This window comes from Pituophis catenifer, unplaced genomic scaffold (genome assembly GCF_029215685.1).
Source record: "Pituophis catenifer annectens isolate HBS135680 unplaced genomic scaffold, rPitCat1.0.hap2 SCAF_3, whole genome shotgun sequence".
NCBI classification, from domain to species: Eukaryota; Metazoa; Chordata; class Lepidosauria; order Squamata; family Colubridae; genus Pituophis; species Pituophis catenifer.
In genome coordinates this window covers 172,657,513-172,680,348 of record NW_027256883.1, presented here as the reverse complement: position 1 = coordinate 172,680,348, position 22,836 = coordinate 172,657,513, and the positions used below count along the sequence as shown (strand labels likewise).

Sequence of the window (22,836 nt, the reverse complement as noted above, 5' to 3'; positions counted from 1 at the left end):
GCTACCTATCTCCCTATCCATGGCTTTTCGCAGCCTTGGGTTTTTAACAGATATAATAAATTATTCTTAAGCCAGAGATGACAATTTTGTAAAGATGTAATAACTACCTGATCTCAAAGTTACCAAATGCTGAATAAAGATTATATATTCATGGAAGGGCAAAAAGAAAAAGGATGTTTAGACTATAGTGGGCATTAAAGGTAATTTGTGCATTCTCACTAGCAGTGGGCAATCAGTTATTCTGCATGGTTTCCTTGTAGCTTTCATTAAAGATCTTGGGCATTGCTTCTGAGTCTCCTGTCAAGACCAGCCAGGAGACAAGCTAGGTCAAGCAGCAATAAAGATTACTGATTTACTGTCAAGTCCTGGTCAAAGGAGTTTGATAGCTGTCACTAGTTTTCTTTAGTAACATTGATAACACGATGGATCGTTTGTGAATCTGGCATCAATATTAGAGTCAGTGATCTGGTATATGCACTAAATTTATTATGTTTTCCATATTAGCAATTTTTTTAAAAAAATGTGATCATTTCTCTAACTTCATTACCACTCCTGGATTTCATATCTCACCTTATATTTTGAGAATGAGAAAGCATATATTTTGTGGGAATATCAAAGAAATAAGGTTTCATGGCAATGATCATTAACAAATTGTTTTTCTCTGTCCGGTTAGTTGCAGGATATGCAGAATTCGATCCAGTTTTTTTTCAATTATATCCAACCGATCTTCAAGGGACTTGTCTATTTTTAAAAAAGGAAATAATATTTGATCACTTGAAAGAACAATAGAGGGAACATCTCTAAATAAACACTGGACATTTTGAATTGGGGGAGCCATATAGATTGAAATCAGAAACAAACAAACAAATGAAATGTCTTTTATTCCACATAAGATCATGAATGTCATATTCCCAAATTAGCGAGAGCCTGAATCTTGGATGTACATAAAATTTATTTTTCTTTCATTGCCAAATGAAAGATTTATATTAGCCTTTCTCCAATTTCCACTCTTCTTGTACTTGAGAAACATTCTTAAAATTTGGGTTTAAGAAGCAGGATCTTATATACAAAGTATATCCTTACTGCTTCGATATGTAGAGAAGAGGCTAAGTAGTAACCAGGTGCTACTAATCAAGCGCCCTTGATCAATTGATCATCAGCAAGTGTGACTACCTCTATAAAAGCTGAAGCTTTAGGAGTTTGCTGGTCTCCAGCATTGAGGTATTTTTAATAGAATGCCAAAGAGTAAAAACATCAGCAATGATCTTAGAGAAGTAATTGTTGCTGCCCATCAATCTAGGAAGGGTTATAAGGCCATTTCCAAACACTTTAAAGTTCATCATTCTACAGTGAGGAAGATTAATCACAAGTTTGCTGTGTCTCTAGGATTGAGATGCGTGTTAACACAATGCCAAAGAGTAAAGGCATTAGCAATGATCTTAGAAAAGCAATTGTTGCTGATCCCAAGCACATCAGCAAATTTATAACAGAATGGTCGAAAAAGAAAAGAATCAAGTTTTGCAATGAGCCAGTCAGTCCAAACCTCAACCTATTTGAAATGCTAGGGCAGGGCCTCAAAAGAATTGTGCATAAACAAAAGTCCACAAAACTCAATGAACTGAAGCAATATTGTAAAGAAGAGTGGGCCAAAATTCCTCCACAATGATGTGAGAGACTGATAAAGTCACATAGAAAACAATTACTGCATGTTATTACTGCTAAAAGTGGATCTCCAAGTTATTGAATCATATGCCATCACACATGGCTTCTCCGTTTTGGCTTTGTTCCTGTAAAATAATTGATGACATGTCTATGGAGATTCTCAATCATCCAGATCATGGTTGTTCCAAAGGTGCTTTTCCAAAGGACTTTCTTGTTTTTCTTCATTTTCTTTTTTGGTTTTGGAACTGAAGAAGCTTCTTGGATGAGAAGCAGAATGTTTTCAAGAAAAAAACCAAGATAGTCCAGTTGCCTTTTAAAAAGGACCTTTGGAACAAATGATGATATGGTGTAATATATCATGTGTTGTTGTTCATCTGAGGTTGTATTTACCTGATTTTAAGTTCTGCTAAGGATCAGATGATTTTTACTATGTCCTGATATGTAAAGCCATAGAACTCAAAGCAGGTGTACTTTCTTTGTAACATGACTGTAAATTTTCTAGCCAATCTAGTGCCATTCTACACTAATGCAAATTAGCAGTCCAATCATGTGATGACTCACCTTCACTCTTATCTTCTTCTGGAGTGTTAGGGGGAAGAGCAGATGTCGGGTCTGTGACTGAGATCATGACTACACCAGCCAAAAAGAGAGGGAAAAATGTTTATATAGCTTGTCCAGACGCAGGATGTGCAACTTTCAAATGTTCAACTCTGATGTTCAACAAAGATTTAAGAAAAATTACTTACTCTTATCACACCATGGACCAGACGGTTTCCACTGACTATCAGCATCACATTCAATTAAAGAAGACTCTACGAAAGTGTAGCCAGGATCGCATTCAATAAGTAATTTATTCTGATACGTATATGTAGCTTGAAAAACACTTGCCACTTTTCCATTTGGGATGATTGGTCTACGGCACTTGACATCTGGAAAAGAAATCAGCATTTAGTTTGCATCAAATACCCAACTGCCTTAATGAGGGGCAAATGAAAAACTATGCATGATGTTACTATTACACAAATGCTGTGAGTTATATATTTTTGTCACAGAGTGGGAAATAAGTACATAATGGTGTCCTGTATGTATGTTGTGACATCACCATGTGATGTAATTATGGCTTGCTGCCACAATTAGGAATCTTAAGCTTGGAAACCATTATTTGCTTAGCTTTGGCCAAAAAGAGTAGCTACCTACTATGGCTGCATCTTGCATCTTGCAGGATTTGCATGGAACAAGATTAAATTGTCACCAAGCTAATTATCTGCAGCTTCAAATAACTGAGCCAAATATATAGCTTTTATTATAAAAGTGTGGTACCAATACCTGTTCATCTACTTGCATTTCCATGCTCTCAGACTGCTCGGTTGGCAGAAGCTGAGATTAGTGACAGTACTCGGGTTTCGAACTGCAGACCTTTAACGGACTAAGACTGCACATAAGCATATGAGAAGGTAGCAGCGTTCCATGTTTCGCCATATACCTTGTGCTGTGGTGTGATTTCATGCTGGCTACATGACTGTGGAAATGTCTCCAAAGAATTCTGGCTCTTTGGCTTAAGAAACAGAGATGAGAACTGCTCCTTAAAGTTGGTCACAACTAGTGGAGTAAAATCCACAGGGACACCTTTATTATAAAAATGTAATACTGACAACCAGTGTGGTATAGTGTTTTAGGTTAGGATCAAGAGTTCACCCTAAGTTACAGAAGCTCACTCTATGACTATGAGCCAGAAACTCACTTTCACAACAATCTGTTTGTTACTGTTAAAGGAAAAATAGGAGAGTGTATTATATGTGAGGTCCAGGAATAGAATATATTTCTAGTGAATAAATAAAAGTACAGCAATTATGAAAGATGTTGGCGTTCATCAGTTGAGAACTTATAAAATAAATATTTGGGATATCAAAGAAGCACTATAAAATCTGTAAGAGAATGTACTGTACCTAATTTACAAAATCATGATTATGAAAAACTGAAATAAATACCCTATTTTTTCTGCCTCACTCTTGAAAAATATTCTGAAAGCTATGTGTGAAAAAATATTAATCAATTATGCTACATTCTTTAATAATACTATTTCTAGATTTCTACCCAACACTAAATATAACTCAGTTCACAAACATAGACCTGTAGATATAGTCATTAAAAATTTTTTTACAAGACACACAAGCAACCAAAAATCATTGAGGTCAGTTGTCAACAAGTGATTTTAAAGTAATTAATATGAAACCTGATTATTTTTAAATGACTTGTGTTTGAAGTAAGATTTGTTTTCTATGATTAAGGCACATGGTACTCTTGGCATGGGGAATCATCTCGTTAGATTATAAGAAATTGCCCAACATTTTACCTTGTTGTATTAGAGGGAAACAAAATTAAATTATTTTTATTATCCCCCTAATAAATAATATAATAAGTCTAATCGAGCTCAAGGGGGTAATTACCAAATCAGAATACAAGTAATAGAATAAATTATTCGAAGTATGTTTGCATTTCTTTCAATACTCCCCTGTGAGAATTAGTTTCAGATGGATAATTTCCAGGGGTGAAATGCTACCAGTTTGGGCAGGTTCACCCGATCCGGTAGTAAAAATGCTACTGGTTCACCTGAACCAGTAGTAAAAAAGGCTTTAAAAAAGTAAAAAAATAGTTCCGACGATCAGCTGTGCGACAATCAGCTGTGCCGCGCGATCGTCGGAACTATTTTTTTCTTTTTTAAGCATTTTTTTACTACTGGTTCAGGTAAATAGGTAGTAAAAAATGTTAACAAAAAGTAAAAAAAAGGTTCCGCCATCAGCTGTGCTGTGCAATCGTCAGAAGCTTTTTTTACTTCTGGCTCACTTGCTGCTTCCGGCCGCTTGACACTTCCGGCTGCCCACCCACCCCCGCCCTATATAAGTTTCCTTCGCCACACGGCCCAGCTGTCAGAAAGCTGCATGTGACATTTTGTTTATAAAGGGTGATAGTTCCTGCTTGTTGCAGGGACCATTTTGTGTGAAGTCCAGCTGCTTTTGCATTGTGTATGAGTCAGTTGTGTAGCTTTTGTGTTATTTTTGTGTAAAGTGTGATAGTTGGTTTTTGAGTTCTCTGTGACTGTGAGGTTCCTGCTTGTTGGACCCTAGTCACATCCTGAAAAGACTGTATATTGTTGGGTGAAAATAGAGATCCCTTCCGTTAACACTTGTCCTTTTTCTTTTTCAGTAGTAGCCTTTAACAGGAAGGATGAAAAAGCAGTTTGGGCAGTTTCTTCACCAAGAAACCAAAACTGGCAGAACAACCATCAGAATTGACCTTGGAAGATCCAAAACCATCCTGAGCACCACAAGCACCACAACTTCCACCACTTGAACATGGAGAAAGCAGCAAGTCAAGTATTGAGTCACCGAAGTCTGAAATTGAAATAAATCTTCCTGACTGCTGGACTTTGCAATACCTGAGAAACTTCCAAGAGAAGTATGAAGGACTGAAAGTTTCAAACAAGAAACTAGGTTGCAAGTACTGTGCGAAACATGAGTTCGCAATAGAGAGCAGTGTTCATGTGTCCAAAGAATGGAAGCATTTGAAGATTGAGGCATCTGGGAAAAATAAAGACGTGTGGCAGGTGTCTCTAAGGAAGAAAATGAGAGAACATTTTACATCAAAAGCTCACACCATTTGTAGAGACAACGTAAAACAAGGGGAGAAGGATGCCATAACAAAAGCAATTGACAAGATGTCTGAAAAACATTTAGGCACCACTTGTAAAATGTTCAAAACTGTTTACAGGCTGGCAAAAGAATGTAGACCAATTTCAAGCATAGAAGAATTGATAGAATTGAAAATTGAAAATGGAGTAGATCTGGGAATAGGATTGCATTCAAGGCCAACAGTTGTGAAAATAATTTGAGTGCATTGCAAACAAAATTAAAACCAAAATGTTTGCCAGCATTATCGAACAAAATCTGAAAATATGCTTGATCATTGGTGAAGTCTCAATGGTATCCTGCAAACCAGTTGTGATAATTTTTGTAAAAGTTGAGGATTCAGAGAACCCACCAACAATTTTTGTCACGCTTGTTGAATTGAAGAAACAAGATGCAAAGACAATATGTTCTTCAGTTCTGGAACATTTACATAAGGTTGGGTTTACCCAGAACTAATAGTGTTTTGCTCTGATGGTGCTAGCATTATGCTTGGGAGAAAATCTGGAGTGAGCACTAGAATGGCAAAAGAGTTTCCAAACATCATCATATGGCACTGTTTGAACTATCGCCTCCAACTTAAAGGAAGTAAAGCAAGTAAATCATTTAAAAATATTTATTGATAAGATATGCTCTATTTTTTACCAATTGAATAAGAACCTAATTGAACTTGACAAAATATCCGAAGAACTTGAAATTGACATCATAAAGATTGGACCAAGATGGGCTACCTGTAGTTTAAGGGCAACCATAGCTGTGTGCCGTGCTTATCCAATGCCAGATCAGTATTTTCATGTGAATGCAAAATACTCAGGTATGGCTGCCCGTCTGGAAAATATATATATTTAAAATGATTTGGCACTGATGATCGATATTCTGGATGAAATTTCACTTCTTTCAACTGCCCTGCAAGCAACTAATATGGACATTATAAAGACTGAAAAACTGGTGAGAAGATCAATGAAAGCATTTGAACTGCTTACAAAGGGAAAGGGTCCATACGAAAGAAAAGTTGACAGACTAATTACTTCAGAAACCTTCAAAAATATAAAATTTGTACAAAATCATCAATTTGTTGGACTTCATCGGGAAAGACTTTTAGAAAGCATCATAACAAATTTGCAGAAAAGATTAATGGACTGTGAACATTTAAAAACAGGTAGCCAATTGCAAGACACCATGAATAAACTACAATTTCTATTTTTTTTTTGGTGCCAGAGTACTGGGATATTGCAGAAGTAGTAGTTCCATGGATAGCAGCTGAGGAACAACTGTGCACATTTGATGACATTTTCAATTACAACATTAACATCTACAACTACAGAGATTTTGTGGAGAATGTGTTAAAAGATTATAAGAACTATGCAATTCCTGACAGTATTAAAAAAGATAAAGATATTGTCAGAACAATTGCTTTAAGTTCTGCAGAAGCAGAAAGGGTTTTTTCAAAAATGAACATCATATGTTCAGAGAGCAAAAGTCACCTAACCATTTCTAATTTAACCAACCTCATGACTATCAGTGTTATTGGCCTACCTCTTCCAAAACGGGACCCTATTCCTGCAGTGAAAAAGTGGTTAAGAGTACACCATCACACAGCCAATGATCTGAGAATCAAAATAAAGAAAAGTGGAAGTGAAGAGAGTGCCAATGAAAAAACGATGTGGAAACATCTTAAAGTTAAAGGCTACTAACATGTTTATGTAAGTATTTGTGTACCTCTTTTATTGTTTTATGTACTTCATTTATTCTTATTTAAGTATTAAATGCACGAAATAATTGGTATATCTTCTTTTTGTAGGTCATAAGGGCAAAGAAGTGACGTTAACTTGGCCACGCCCACCCACCCAGTCACATGACCACCAAGCCAATCCCACCCAGTCACATGACCACTAAGCCATGCCCACCTGCTTACATGACCACAAAGCCACGCTTACCCGACCACATGATCACCGAGCCACACCCACTTGGTCACGGCCACAGAACTGGGGGAAAATTTTTTTGAATTTCACCACTGAATAATTCCCACTTTGTAATCCACAGCATCCCAATACTTAGAAGACAAGATTACCAGATTCCAGCAAAAAAATACTTAACAAATGGGAAAAAAAGAGAAGAAACAATTTTACAGTCTGAAAGTAAGGAAAACGACATAAAATTCCATTACTTTTGCATTCAGGTGAAGGCAAATTCCACTTTCCATCTACACCATTTTCTGCAACTATACATGTAATAGCAGATTGTCCAATAAGGGAGTAATCAGCATCACACCGATAGATTACTGTCCAGCCAACATCATATGTGTCTGAAGGACTAGGATCATATCTTCCATTGGCAATTATAGGAGGACGAGCACAAGGAATACCTGGAGAAAAAAAATCAACAATGATTTAACTGGGCTAGAATTGCAAAGCATCTGGACGAAAATTTCCTCGTGGTATAGATGTTTAGCTGCTTGAATTAATTACTTCAATCATCAGGTAAATGCACATCTTTGGAATACTTTCTACAATCAACCAGAACACCAGTCACTTTTCTACTGCCCAGGACAATATTCCTAACAAATAAATATCTGCTGTCCAGCTCCTGCATGAGATTTCTTGATAAAGTTCTTTTTCTCAAAGTGGTCTTCCTCATTAGGATCTCTTCCATATGCAAGTCTAAACGAGAAAAATTACATTCTTACTCTGGAAGTAATTACCCCATCTCTTGACAGAATACAACAAAAGTTCTTACTTCATTTGAGAAAAATGATCTCAACAATTACATTCTTCAACAAAGGAGCCATTTTGAAGCAAGTGCTGAAAATGATGGCTGCTTTCAGGAGACAGCTATGCAACCCAGAGACACTTGCCCTCCTTCCACAATATCAGGTCCAGAGATCTTCAAAACGTCAGTGCATAATGCACACATAATTCTGTTCTGTTCTGTCTGTTCTGTTCTGTTCTGTTCTGTTCTGTTCTGTTCTGTTCTGTTCTGTTCTATTCTATTCTATTCTATTCTATTCTATTCTATTCTATTCTATTCTATTCTATTCTATTCTATTCTATTCCTTACCACAGTGTTATATTGTTTGTCAGTTTTAACCTCTCTTGGCACTTCTCACAGATACTCATAAATGCCTTAAAAATCTCTTGGTTGAACTATTGGAGCACACACTGTCTTTGAAAATCACTGAGAATGTATAATTTAGTCAAAAGATGCAAAAATGCAGATAGTTATGGGTGTGTCTCCTTTTGTCTATATAACAGCACTTCCTTGAGAACTGCACTGGTGATGTTTATTCAAACTGCTGGTTGTCATCATTAAACAGCTGATGACCGAGGTATCTTCAGGAATGTCTACTCCAATAACTGCCTGACCAATGACATCTGAAGCCACCCTTGGGTGGAACAGCATTCTCCCCCACCTGAGAGATGAGAATAGCTCCAACCATGAACCTCTTCCTGAAGGTCTTGGGAATTGGAATATTGCAGTGTTGTTTTCTCTTGTAGTGAAGTGTTTGCGTACTTAACGTGATTCACATTCTTTGCAGTATTTCTTCACTTTATGTTACTGCTTTTATTTTTATTTTATAATTTTCACTTCGTTTAGGAACATTGGATATGTATACCAGTCAGATAATGGTGGAAAGAGTACAGTAAATGCTAGGCAGACTGAATTTTTGCTATTAGAAAGTTAAATGTAAAAGCACCAAAAGAAACCTAATAAGCTTAAAATAAAGTATCATCTTACGTTTACAAACTGGAAGCTCTCTATTCCAGTCAACTTTGCCTGGTTTCAAAATACATTGACGAGTAGCGCCACCTATTATTCTGAACCTAAAGGGAAGAAAAGTCTTATTGATTTTTTTAGTTGCAATTTCTAAAATAAGCCACAACAGATTGGGTTCACAGAACATGCTGACTCAAACCAAACAAATTATATTATGATGTACTAAAATGTAGAACTCCAACCATTATAATACTTTGGTATTTATTTGTCTAGTAAGAATTTCTAGAAGTATATTCTGAGAACTTGATAGATGCTGTATATAAGAAGTGTTCATCTTCAAACTTGTAGCAAAGCTTTATACCTACATCACTCTGGCCGGTCTAAATCTTGCTCTCCTCTCTCCATTCCACATTCCCAAACAGATACAGCAAACTTACTTTGTTGTACAAAGTTATGTTAAAAAGACTTTAGGAAGTCACATATATAACTTCTGAGGATACTAGCACAGTAGAAATGTGATCTATTTCAGTCCCAAACTTCAAATCCTGACCCTTTTCCTTTCACTTTATAGAGCCAGTGGTCTGTAGCTGGTCCTTTCTTGGTTTGAAAGTAATTTATTACATCAAGCTAGCAAGAAATGTAGGTTAAGATAAACAGGGCCAATTAAGTTCAACTTCCTACAAGTTGGACCTAATTTAATATCCATTTGTAAGGCACGATAGCAATTTGCAATGCTGACAAAATAGGCAGATAAAGACAGCACCAGAGTTTCTTCCAGTTGATTCTGTCACCTCAAAACCCAGGATGATTAACAAACACCTACTGATGTATTGGCAGAATTTTACTGAGTTACATATAAATGATGCCTTTAAATCATTTCTGCAGATTTCTGCAAATCTGGATACCTTTCAAAGTAACTATATATTATAATTATTTATAGGAATATACTGTCGATAATTATATAGTTCATAATTCAGATTTTATTACCACTATTTTTTGTCTATTGTCTCCAAAGATATTTTTACAATTTGCTTCAACAAATAATCTCTAACTTACCCATAATGACAACCAAGGGTTATTTCTTCACCAAGCCGGAGGTCAACTGAACTTACTATTTGGCCATTTTCTATATTTGGAACGGGACATCGCTTTCCTAAAAGATTGGAACTGATGTTATCATGTGCCCTTGTGAGACTTACAACAAAATAAACACTTGAAGAAAATTGTATTAGTCTAGCTTTATACTTCTCCATATTATATTATAGTTGTATCTCTCAAGAGTTGTTTTGCAATGCAGAGCTGCTTGGTAAACTATCCTCAGCTTCTCTACGTATCTGTTCACTTCAATGGCTGTTCATGGACTTACATATGAAAATAATTAAAAGTAGTTTATGAAGCAGCTGCATGAATTGGAAAAAAAGTTGGATGTACTGAGTCAAAGTCTTTCAAACATTATCTGTGTATATTAAAATCTCTTGAAATTATAATTATATAGTAACAATAAAAATAATTACTGACATAATTATAATTACCATATATTTCAGCGTATAAGACGCACTTCCCCCCAAATAAGTGGGTGAAATTGTCTCTGTGTCTTATACAGCAAATGTTGCCAAAGGCCCCCACCCTTTGGCCTCTGCCTCCCAGCAATTTGCCTCTTTGCAGCAAACAACCTGGTCAGCTTCAGCACAGCCTGATTTAGCACAAGCAGTTCCCGGAATACCAATGATCAGCTGTTCCAGGCTGCCTGGATAGCCTCACCATGGCCAACTCATGACAGGACAACTCGCCACAGGGCAAGAGTTACAGTAATATCAAAGAAATGGTGGAATAGAATCATTAAAGAAAGAATGCAAAAGGAGGGACAAAATAAAATGTGACAGGCAAACATTAAAATAATTTTTAATTATTTTAAATAAATTGAATTGAACTGTTCTGCAGCAAGTTCTCCCATGGTGAGTTGGCTGCAGCAAGTTGTCTGATGCTCTTGCCTGCATTCTCTCCGCTGGGCTCATCATCCCAGCCACATGCAGGGGGAGGCACCATGGAAAGGTTCTAAAGCCTGGCAGGGCTGTCTGTGACATGCTGTAACCCAATACTGATGGGATCTTTCTTTCACGCACCACTTAGAGCTTTTCACACTGCCAAGACCTCCTTATGCAAAAAATGGCTGGAGCTGGCTTCTTGAAAAAAATTCTTCAACTCTAGATGTTCTTGGAACTTTTTCTGGCTTTAACTTCTTGATTGCCATTTTAACTTCATCCTCTATTACAAACTTACTAAGATAATTTTTATGTTTTTCTTCTGTACTGTACGTTCATTTTGCTAAGCAATTTTTAATTTCAAAAAAAAATCATATTTTTTATTTGCATTATTAAAACTTTGCATTATACTTTTTGCTTGGTAAAAATATCCTTTGTTAAATTCTCATGATCCAATAATCAGAAGAATTTTCAGTTACTGTTTTATTCCAAATACCGTAAGTTATAGGCTGGAAATTAAATGTACAACTTTAAATCTGACAATTTTGAAGAGCTGAATGTATTTCACTCAACACTGCATAGCAGCCACTGTTGTTGACAAAAGATATTTACCTTGACAAAGTGTAGGAAGCTCTGACCACTTATTAGTGTCAAGACATGTCATCCTAGGAATTGTTCCAGGTATAATTTCATGACCTGCGATGCACTGTAAATGCAGAACAGTTCCAGTTGGAAAGGTATCTGGTAGGACTTCTCCTGTTCTAAGTGAAGAATGGGGAGGTAGAACTGGATTTGGGCACTCACCTGTGGGTAAAGAAACACGAGGAAGCTCTGAAGTAGACCACAGAGATAAAGGTTATTACAGTACCAAAGCCCAACCATAAATAAAATCTTAACCATAGATTTTCCCCCTGAAAATCTGTCCCAGGTGAAAGACCCTCACTTGATCTTTCAGGTCTTCTAATGATGCACTCAGCATTTATTTATTTATTTCATTTTTATTTATTTATTTTATCAGGCATGTATTAGATAACAGATATAAGTATAAACATAATTATGAATACATGAAATGGATACGAATAAAAGGGACCATTAAGACAGGGACGGTAGGTACACTGGTGCACTTATGGACATCCCTTAAAGACTTCTTAGGAATGGGGTGAGGTCGACAGTAGACAGTCTAAGGTTAAAGTTTTGGGGGTTTGGGGAAGAAACTACAGAATCAGGTAATGTACTCCAGGCATTAACAACTCTGTTACTGAAATCTGCAATCAAGTTTGACTCAGTTTACCATAAGTTTGTATCTATTATGTGCTTGTGTATTGTTGTGATTGAAGCTGAAATAGTCATTGACAGGTAAGACATTGTAGCAGATAATTTTATGTACTAAATTTAGGTTGGACTGAAGACGGTGAAGTTCTAAACTGTCTAATCCCAAAATTTCAAGTCTGGTGGCATAAGGTATTCTGTTGCGAGCAGAGGAGTGGAGGACTCTTCTCATGAAATATCTCTGGACTCATTCAATTGTAATAATGTCCAATATGCAGTGTGGGTTCGAGACAGATGAGCTGTATTCAAGAATTGGTCTAGCAAAAGTTTTGTATGTCCTAGTTTGCAGTTTCATATTACCGGAGAAGAAGCTACGCAAGATTAGGTTAACAACTTTTAATGCCTTTTTGGAAATGATGTTACAGTGAGCTCTGGCACTTAGATCATTTGAGATGAGTACTCCAAAGTCCTTAACAGAGTGAGGGTCGTCTGTGAGGTTGTATCCACCCAGCTTGAATTTTGTGTTCTGATTTATTTATTTTTTTTGCTAATGTGTAGGACAGAACATTTGTTGGTTGAGATTTGCCAAACAAGTTGCCAATTGTTTGACCATTCTGACAGATAGTCAAGGTCTTTTTGTAATCATCATTTTTGTAATCATCATTGTAACTGAGTCTGCTCATCCTGTTACTGACCATCCTCTTCTTTTTTCTTCCACTTTTCCCAGCACCAGAGTTTTCTTTACAGAGCTACCTCTTCACAGTTCAGTCATGTGAACAGGAAAATTTGAGTTCTATAATTGTACATATCAAGACAGCAAAAATGATCCAATCCTTAGCAGTTCTTAACAATAGGTGAATACAACCACAGATGATCAACAATACATGCGTATCACACCACGTTATCATTTATTTTACAAAATGAAAGCCAAAATGGAAAATAATCCATGTGTGAAAAATTAAGTAGACTCTTATTGTTTCCATAGGTAGGAAGAGAGGCTATCAATCAGGTGCTTCTAATCAAGCACCCTTGATCAAGTGTGATTGCTTCTATAAAATCTGAAGCTTTAGGAGTTTGCTGGTCTCCGGCATTGAGGTATTTGTTAATAAAATGCCAAAGAGTAAAAACATCAGCAATGATCTTAGAGAAGTAATTGTTGCTGCCCATCAATCTAGGCAGGGTTGTGAGGCCATTCCAAACACTTTAAACCCCATCATTCTACAATGAGGAAGATTATTCACAAGTGGAGACAGTTGCAAATTTTCTACATTCTACAATGAGGAAGATTATTCACATTCAAGACAGTTGCAAATTTTCCAGGAGTGAACATCACAGCAATTTCCCTCCAAGGTCAGACAATGCAAAGCTCAGAGAAATTACAAGAAATAAAAGAGTTACATCTTGCACTATATAGGCCTCAGTTTATATGTTAAATGTTCAGGTTCATGATAGTACAGTTAGAAAAAGACTGAACAAGTTTGGTTTATTTGGAAGGGGAAAGTCTCTTCTCTCTAAAAAGAAAATGAGGGCATGGCTTAGGTGAGCAAAGTTGCATCTGAACAAATCACAAGACTTTTGGAACATTATTCTTTGGACAGATGAGACTAAAGTGGAGATGTTTGGCCATAATGCACAGTGGCACATTTGGCAAAAACCAAACACAGTATATTAGCACAGACATCTCATACCAACCATTAAGCATGGTGGTGGAGGGGTGATGATTTGGGCTTGTTTTGCTGTCACAGGATCTAGGCACCTTGCAGTCATTGAGTCGACCATGGTATCCTCTGTATACCAAAGTATTCTAGAGTCAAATATGAGGCCATTTGTTGGACAGCTAGAGCTTCACTGACATTTGATCACACATCAGGACAATAATCCCAAGCACACCAGAATATCTACAAGAGAATGGCTGAAAAAGAAAGCAATCAAGGTGTTGCAATAGCTCAGTCAAAATCCAGACCTCAACCTGATTGAAATGCTGTTTTGAGACTTCAAGAGAATAGTGCATAAACAAATGCCACAAACCTAAATGAACTGAAGCAATGTTATAAAGTAGAGTGGGCCAAAGCTCATCGACAATATTATGAGAGACTGATAAAGTCATGCAGAGAAGAATTACTTCAGGTTATTGCTGCTAAATATGGTTCTACAAATATTGCATCATAGGGTATTCTTACTTTTTCACACATGGTTTCTCTGTTTTGGATTTCTTTTTGTAAAATAAATGATGACATAGTGTCTCTTGACTTTCAGTTGGTATTTGCAGTCTATTTTTATTTTTATTTTTTCTTTTCTTAATCCTATACAAACAATTTAAAATAAGAGTAGGGTAAATTACAGTAGTTATAGGATAAGATACAATATAATTTAATACATAAATATGTAAAATAGAATAAAATGACATAAAATTATATTTTGGTGTCACCCTTACAATCTACCCCAATCAGTCCCATGTATGCAGATCTCAACCAATCCATTTTGTTTAAGTGCTGTGTTAAATGTTATTTTCAGGTTCTGGCTACACATAAGGTAAGCTGTTTTGATACGGAGATCCCAATGGGTCATTCGTTTGGTATATAGACCAAGGTACCTGTCTCTCACCCCCTTATACAAGCAACAATCAAATAGGATGTGAGCCAGGTCTTCTACCTCTGCCACTCCGCAAATGCAGAGATGCTAATTGTAGAGTATAGAATGGAATCTCCCATATCTGACCATTGTGTCAAGTTGTTCGAATCTCACTCATGTAAATATCTCCCTAAGATGTTTTGGCAATTGTAACTTCAAATAGCTGTCTACTTGAAAAGTACGTTTGTATTTGCTTAGCCATTTCAAGTTACCCATCTTATTAAGGATAGCTATATCATTTTGTGCTTCTATATCCTTAATACTTTGGGCACTTCTTTTTTTGAATTGTTCTCCTGTTACATAAGAGACAGGAAGGCCACAGCTTCTTACAAAATTTGTTAGTTTGGTGATCCACGAGATTTGTGATTGTAATTTTGTTTACTCTAGTAGACATAACTTGGGGAGTCTATCAGTCTCCATTTCATTGACTTTGCACCAGTAGTTATAGTCCATGAATTGTATGAATTCCCAATTCAGCTCTAACTGATGCAGCAGATGTTCTTGGATCTACACCCAGAATACATCTCAAATGCTGGGACTGTGTTTGTTCTAGGACTGTGGTTGAATATAGACCCCAAACCTCTGCTCCATACAAGAGCATAGGGGTAACCTTAGCTTTATATACTTTAATTAATGGGGCTAGGGACCATGGGTAGCTATGGTTCTTTAGTTTAAGCAGTAAATTCAAACGGGCTTTTGCTCTAAGTGTACTCTGTTGAAGATGGCAAGCCCAAGATCCAGTCTTGGAAAAAGTTACACCTAAATATACAAAGGTGTTAACCTGTTGAGTTGGTTCAACATCTAATTGCCACCTATCAGTAGTGGGTTCCTCCTGGTTCTGCCTGGTTCCACCGAGCCAGTAGCAGTGATGATATTACGTCACCGAACCGATTCTCTTTGTTTGGGAGCTGGGCCTTCCCGCCCCACCCGTGTTATTCTTACCTTTTATTTGGCCCCGCCCCCAATCTATTTGCTGCCTCCCGAGTCCCAGCTGATGGCTAGAAGGAAAAAAACTGTTTAAACTTTTGCTGCAGGGCTTCAAAGGGCCGCCCTACAGCTGATCAATGTTAAAAGGCAGTGTGGTGGTAGACTGATGCCTCCAAAAACAAATGAGTAGACCGGTGCCTCCAAAAACAAATGAGTAGACCGGTGCCTCCAAAAACAAATGGATAGACCGGTGCCTCCAAAAACAAATGGGTAGACTGATGCCTCCAAAAACAAATGGGTAGACCGGTGCCTCCAAAAACAAATGAGTAGACCGGTGCCTCCAAAAACAAATGAGTAGACCGGTGCCTCCAAAAACAAATGGGTAGACCTGGACGCTCCAAGAACAAATGGGTAGACTGGTACAACTCTGCAAATAGTTAAAAGCCTGGTAGACCAGTACCTCTGCTAAATCCTAAAGAATTGTCACATGACCATCAAGCCACGCCCACAAAATAAGCCACGCCCACAGAACCAGTAGTAAAAAAATTTAGAACCCACCCCTGCCACCTATGGTTCTGATGATGTTTTCCAAACACAATTATTTTTTATTTAGTTTTATTAATGATTAGGGAGTTATCCTGGCAATAAGAGCTGAATCTTCTTAATAGCCTATGTAATCCTACTAATGAATATGATAATAAAATCATATCATCAGCATAAAGCAAGCTGTTACAGTAAGTATTTAGGATCATCAGCATGTGTACCATGGGATCCTTCATTAACCCTGGCAAGTCATTGACATATAAACTAAATAATAATGGGGCCAGGATACACACTTGCCTTACCCCTTTATTTGTGTGAATCCTGTTATTCAGAGTTAACCCCATACTGCACCTTCAAATAGGTACTTGTGTAAAGGGCTTTAATCAAAGCCAGCAGTCTAGGTTCTATTTTAATAGATGTCAGTTTACTCCATAGTACTTCTCTGTTTACCATATCAAATGCTGCTGTAAGTCTGACCTATGATTCTGTCCTGGACTGGTCAACTTGAGCCCATCTTCAAAATGCTGAGAACTGAGTTCTCAATTATATTGACAGGACCAGCATAGAAATAAAATAGCCCTTTAGTACAGAGAACACAATTTTAATATTCCACCCACACTGGAAGGAATTGAGCAGTGAGAGAATGGATGAACTCCAAGCAATGTTAGCCTTGCCCTCCAAAGAGTCCTGGTAAGCACAAAATAAAGCGAAGTATAAAAAGCTGTTTTAAAAAAAGTGGGACCATGGCTTGAGGAAGCCTCAGTTCTCTCTCAGAAAACAGTTAACCTCCCAGAAGCCAGGTCAACCCCTTTTCTTTCAGAAACCAAAAGCAAACCCCCAAAAGCAAACCCCCAAACCCTCATTTTACTTACTTTGAACTTCAGACAAGGACAACAGCAGCAAGATCCAAGCTAGGAGCCCAGTCTGGTTGCAAGATAATGCCATCATTGGAGTGGCAGTAGAGAAATCTCCGATTTTCAGAACTCCAAGAAGAATATTGGCAGCTTCGGACAGAGTAAAAATTTCCACAGCCAAGGCCCAAATGGCAAAATGTGATGAATGGAGAGAAAAGGAGTGTCTTTATTTTCAATAGGCAGTTGGTGTCTTTTGTTGGTGAGCCAGAGAACTTCCTGGTTCAGAACAAACAAATAAATGTTTTATTTAAACAAAGAACTCCAAGGATTAAAAATAAATCCAGACACAGAGTATGTCAAATTTGTGGTGACATAAATTGATAAGGTGACTCACTTCTCGGCAGCGTTCAGAAATAAATGCAAATAAGTTTTTATAATGATTCACACAATTTATACATTGCCTAACTCTAATTAAGTCTAGGAAGCTTATACTTTAAACCAAAAATCAATGAACAGACAGATACAAATCACATATGTCCAGAAAATAAGCGAAACGGAACAACAAAGCAACCTGCTGGGCATCAACAGCCAGCCTTCTCTAAGGCCTGGGTGAATAGCCAGGTTTTCAATTACTTTCAATGATTGTCAGAGTGAGAACCATACATATCTCTGAGGGGTCCTGTTCTTGAGGGCAGAGCCAGGCACTGAGAACACACACTTCCTACTCCCACTGGATTACATTGTTGGATTGAAGCAATCTGGAATGCACCTACTTTGCCTATTTGGATGGGCAGAAGCTATCACAGATAGGCAATCCTTCAAATAATCAGACCCTATCCCATGAAGAAATAAGTGGGAATAAAAAAAAACTGAACAATATGCTTATTTACAACAATAAAAGATTTTGGTGTGAAACTGATTAAGTCAGTTTCAGAAAGGAGCTACCAACCTATTATTTTTAGGGACATACTTCACGGCAGAGGAAGAAGAGATAGCTTCCTGGAGCATCCTCTCAACCCTGCAAGGTGGGAAAAAAGAGGGAAAATGGATCGTTGGCACAAGACATTATACAAGAGAATTGTATTTGAATGAATGTGCAACAAACAGCAATCTTCACAGCTTCTCTCTGGTCATGTGCTTTCCTCACCAGCCATTTTGCTGGAACCAACTGCAATAACTACATGAAGACTACCTGTAACTGCTTAGTCTTAAAGTTACCAAACAAAGCATAAAGACTCCACCTATACTACAACTTTTATAAGGACTTATAGACTCAGTTTATAACACCACATCTAATAAAATATCCAGGAAATACTGATCTCTTTTACATACATGCAAACCAGCATCTGAATTTCTTGCATCCAACGAGGAGAGCATATCTTTCTCCATCTGCCCTAGCTACTCTTTGCAGAGGCACCATTGAGAGCGTTTTAACAAACTGCATCACTGTTTGATTTGGTGGCAGCAGTGCCTCAGATAGAAAGTCCATTCAAGGAGTGATAAGGACAGTCAAAAAAATTATAGGAAGCCTGCTTCCTGCTATTCAGGATACTGCTTATAAGCACTATGTGCTTAGAGCTCAAAGCATTGTTAGAGACCCCACACACCCACGTCACGGTCTGTTTCTGTTGCTCCCCTCTGGGAGGAGGTTTCAAAATATTTCTACCAGGACTACCAGATTCTGTAACAGCTTTGTTCCCTATGCCATCCATCTGGTAAACTTGCAAGATTCATTTTCTCGCCATGTATACATCCAAAGTTGACCGTGTTGTTTCTCTGTGTCATATAATATAAATGCATAACTTTGTATTTATTCATAACCTCTCAGAGATTTCCAATTTCTCTGTTTTATTTGTAGTCATATCACATTTCTGGCTCATCAATGCCTGTTCCAAGATGTTTCTAGAAAGATCCATTGCCAAGCCAAGTTTTTGCCATTTTATAGGAGCCATGGTGGCGCAGTGATTAGAATGCAGTATTGAAGGCTAATTCTGCTGATAGCCAGCAGTTCAATTCTGATCTGCTCAAGGTTGACTCAGCCTTCCGTCCTGCTGAGGTCAGTAAAATGAGGACCCAGATTGTTGGACGCAATATGCTGACTCTGTAAAACGCTTCGAGAGAGCTGTAAAGCACTATGAAGCAATATATAAGTCTACGTGCTATTGCAAAGTGCTATTGCTATACCTGTGCATTTAAGGATTTTTTTTCCTTAGCTAAATAGCTCCCCACACCCCCGTTAAATGCTGTTCTTACTTTCAGCTCTTTGTTGGAATAAATTTGATTTTATTTCTGTCTTCTATGGCTGGATTTTTAATTCTGGGTTATATAGAACCTTAGACTTGTTTGAGGAGTTGAATAGGTTCGATAAGAGGAAAAGGAAACCCTCTTGTTGAGATACCATGGCAAATTTTTTAAAAAAAGTTGAATATACTCAAGCATTTACTTCTGCCTTGATGCTGGTTTTCCCTTCTCATTTGCTGTATATTACTAATATTTATTTATTTATTTTGTTTGTTTGTTTAATATGTCACTCATCTTGCTATCCAAAGTGTTCCATACTGGAAGCAACTATCTGTCTTTCCCTTGCTAGTAGCATATACATAAATCCCAAATCCCCCCCTATTCCAATCTCCAACAAACATTTCTAATTCTACAAGACTAAAGGAAATGAGTTACTTCCACCCTTCTTATTTTAATAAGCTTGCTAATCATCAATAATTGTGAGAGGGCTCTAGGAATCCTAATGGACAACCACTTAAGTATGACTCAGCAGTGTTCTACAGCTGCCAAAAAAGCAAACGCAATCCTAGGCTGCATCAACAGAGGGATAGTATCAACAGTGGTGGGTTGCCTCTGGTTCAGACCGGTTCGCAAGAACCGGTAGTAAAACCAGCAGAAGGGCCCGCCCACTGCCCCGGATGTCATCATTGGTGATCTGTGCATGCGCGAGCGAAGCGAGCGTGCATGCGTGATCCCATTGCGAATTGGTAGTAAAGGTAACTAGAACCCACCCTTGAGTATCAAGGTCACATGAAATGTTAGTACTACTGTTATATTGCTCTGGTAAGTCCACACATGGAATACTGAATCCAGTTTTGGTCACCATGATAAAAAAAAGACCTTTTGTTGCAGAAAAAAAATCAACAAAGATGATTAGGGGGCTGGAGGCTAAAATATATAATGAACAATTGAAGGAACTGGATATATTTAGTCTAATGAAGAGAAGGACTAGGTGTGACTTGATAGCAGTCTTCCAATATTTGAGGGGCTACCATAGAGAAGAGGGGGTAGTCCTATTGTCCAAACCACCTAAGGGCAGGGCATGAAGTAACAAATGGAAACTTATCAAGGAGAGATCCAACCTAGAATTAAAGAAAAATTTCCTGATAGTGTGTAATGGCTTTACTCCAGAAGTTGTAGGTGTTCCAACACTGAAGGGTTTTAAGAAGAGATTGGACAGCCATTTTTCCGGAAAAGTATAGGGGTTTGGAGAGAAGACCTTCAACTTTGGACCTTCTTCCAACTATTATTCTGTATTCTATATTCATGGGTACTTTGCCAAATGCTTTCCCAAAATTGAGATACATGTATCAAATAATTTGCATTCCCACAAGCTGTCAAAGAACTTAACTAATTAAAAAATGGGATAAGATTAGACCAGGATATATTTGTTTTTGATAAGGCAGTGATAACATCTGGCAATTGTTTTCAGCTTTGTTACAGACCGGCTTGTTTATGAAACACTAGAGATTCATACGTTAGATTGACTAGAGACTATACTTTTCTGGAACTTCCTTCTTTTTTGGACCTAGGAATATTGTTCTACTTCAGATATTTGGCGCTTCACAAATTTTTGCAAGATTTTTCACATATAATAGATGAGAGTTCAGCCAGACTATCAGTTAGCCTCTTTAGTATCCTTGGATATAATTTATCTAGCTATGGAGATTTAAATTCATTTAAAATAAACAGGAATTCCCTGACAATGTTTTTTATTTTAAAACTTCAATCCTACGCATTTGCTCTGCTGGACTAATATGGAGGTTGAGGAGCTGTGCCTTTTGTCACCTATTAGCATTTTACCTTATAACTAAGCAGTTCATACAGGGATCACCCATTTTCCCCCTTTTCCCCACAACTTGCCGAAAGAAACATTTGTTTTTTCTAGCATCCTCTGCTAACCTTTTTTGAGCTTTTACATTTTTCTGACATTGACTGTATTTGTTTCTGCAAAGTTGTTATTGCCTGAAACACCTTATGATGTTTTTAAGAAGGAACATTTGGCCATTACAGAAGCTTTTAATTCAGTATCAGCACAATCTTCTCAAAGGCTATATTGCCCATGAAAGCCAGCTGGATAACTTTAGGCTAGTCACTCTTTTCCAGCCCAGTTCACTTCACAGAGTTGTTGGTGTGAAGAAAATAGAAGGAGGAATGCGTGTTGGATATGTTTGCTGCCTTGAGTTGTTTGTAAAAATAATAAAGACAGGATAGAATTAAATTAAATTAAATTAAAGTACTAAATTAAATTAAATTTTCTGAAGGCGATCCTTTGGAAGTTCAAACAGACTATAAGAATTTGGAACATTTGTCACCATCTTATACAGTACCAGGTCAGGTGGCCCCAATTTCCCATATTTTAATCATACACAACAAACAGACTGATTAGGGAAACACTTTGCCACCTTCTTTCCTATTTCCTGAAAACAGGAATAACAGCACATGTCAACCAATTATAATTTCCTTTTTCCTTCAGGAGTAAGTTGTTGCAACTCTTCCATGACAATCAAGCAGCTGGGCATTTTGATATATTTCAAGCTACCTATCTCCCTATTGATGGCTTTTTGCAGCCTTGAGTTTCAACAGATATAAATAAATGATTCTTAAGAGATGGCAATTATATAAATATGTAATACTGCCTGACCTTTTGCCCAAAAGTTACCAAATGCTGAATAAAGATTTTATCTATTCATGGAATGGCAAAAAGAAAAAAAATGTTTAAAGTACAGTGGGGATTAAAGGTAATGTGTGCATTCTCACTGGCAGTGCTAAATTCTTATTTTGCATGGTTTCCTTGTAGTCTGCATTAAAGACCCTGAGCACTGCTTCTGAATCTCCTGTCAAGTCCAGTCAGAAGCCAAGTTAAAACAAGTAGCAATAAAGATTTCCTTTTATTATTATTATTATTATTATTATTATTATTATTATTATTATTGTAAATTTTTATTCATAAACATTTTTGAAAAACAGTGCATTGTCAGAGCATCCTTTACAAATAGAACAAAACCAACAAGAGTTGGTAGTAAATCTTAGCACACAAACTAATAGCAATAGTAATAATAGCAGTAATAATAATATAACCAAAATGTTGAAACTAGGTGTCAGTTTTGGAAGACAATTGTCTTTTTGCTTCTAAACTGCCACATATTTTAGCTGAGGAAGTTGGGAGGGGGTTGTTGTTGGAGCGGTAGAAAGTTAGTCATAACAATATTCCATACTCAAGGACTTTTGCCTGACTTTTGCCTGAGTCTGATGGAGACTGCCTGAAGATTGTATCCGGTGGAGTGTGAA

The 22,836-nt window shown here is 37.2% G+C and overlaps 1 protein-coding gene across 1 annotated transcript; it reads right to left on the bottom strand.

The window, feature by feature from the left end:
- Positions 1-643: 643 nt before the first annotated feature.
- On the bottom strand, positions 644-14,077 carry LOC139315080 (zona pellucida sperm-binding protein 3 receptor-like). The gene is made up of 8 exons (XM_070941107.1): positions 13,999-14,077; positions 11,654-11,872; positions 10,116-10,212; positions 9,081-9,166; positions 7,513-7,710; positions 2,409-2,591; positions 2,224-2,292; positions 644-741 (listed from the first exon to the last, which is right to left on the bottom strand). The coding sequence occupies exons 1-8, from the start codon at positions 14,075-14,077 to the stop codon at positions 644-646; spliced, it is 1,029 nt and encodes a 342-aa protein (XP_070797208.1).
- Positions 14,078-22,836: the final 8,759 nt, after the last annotated feature.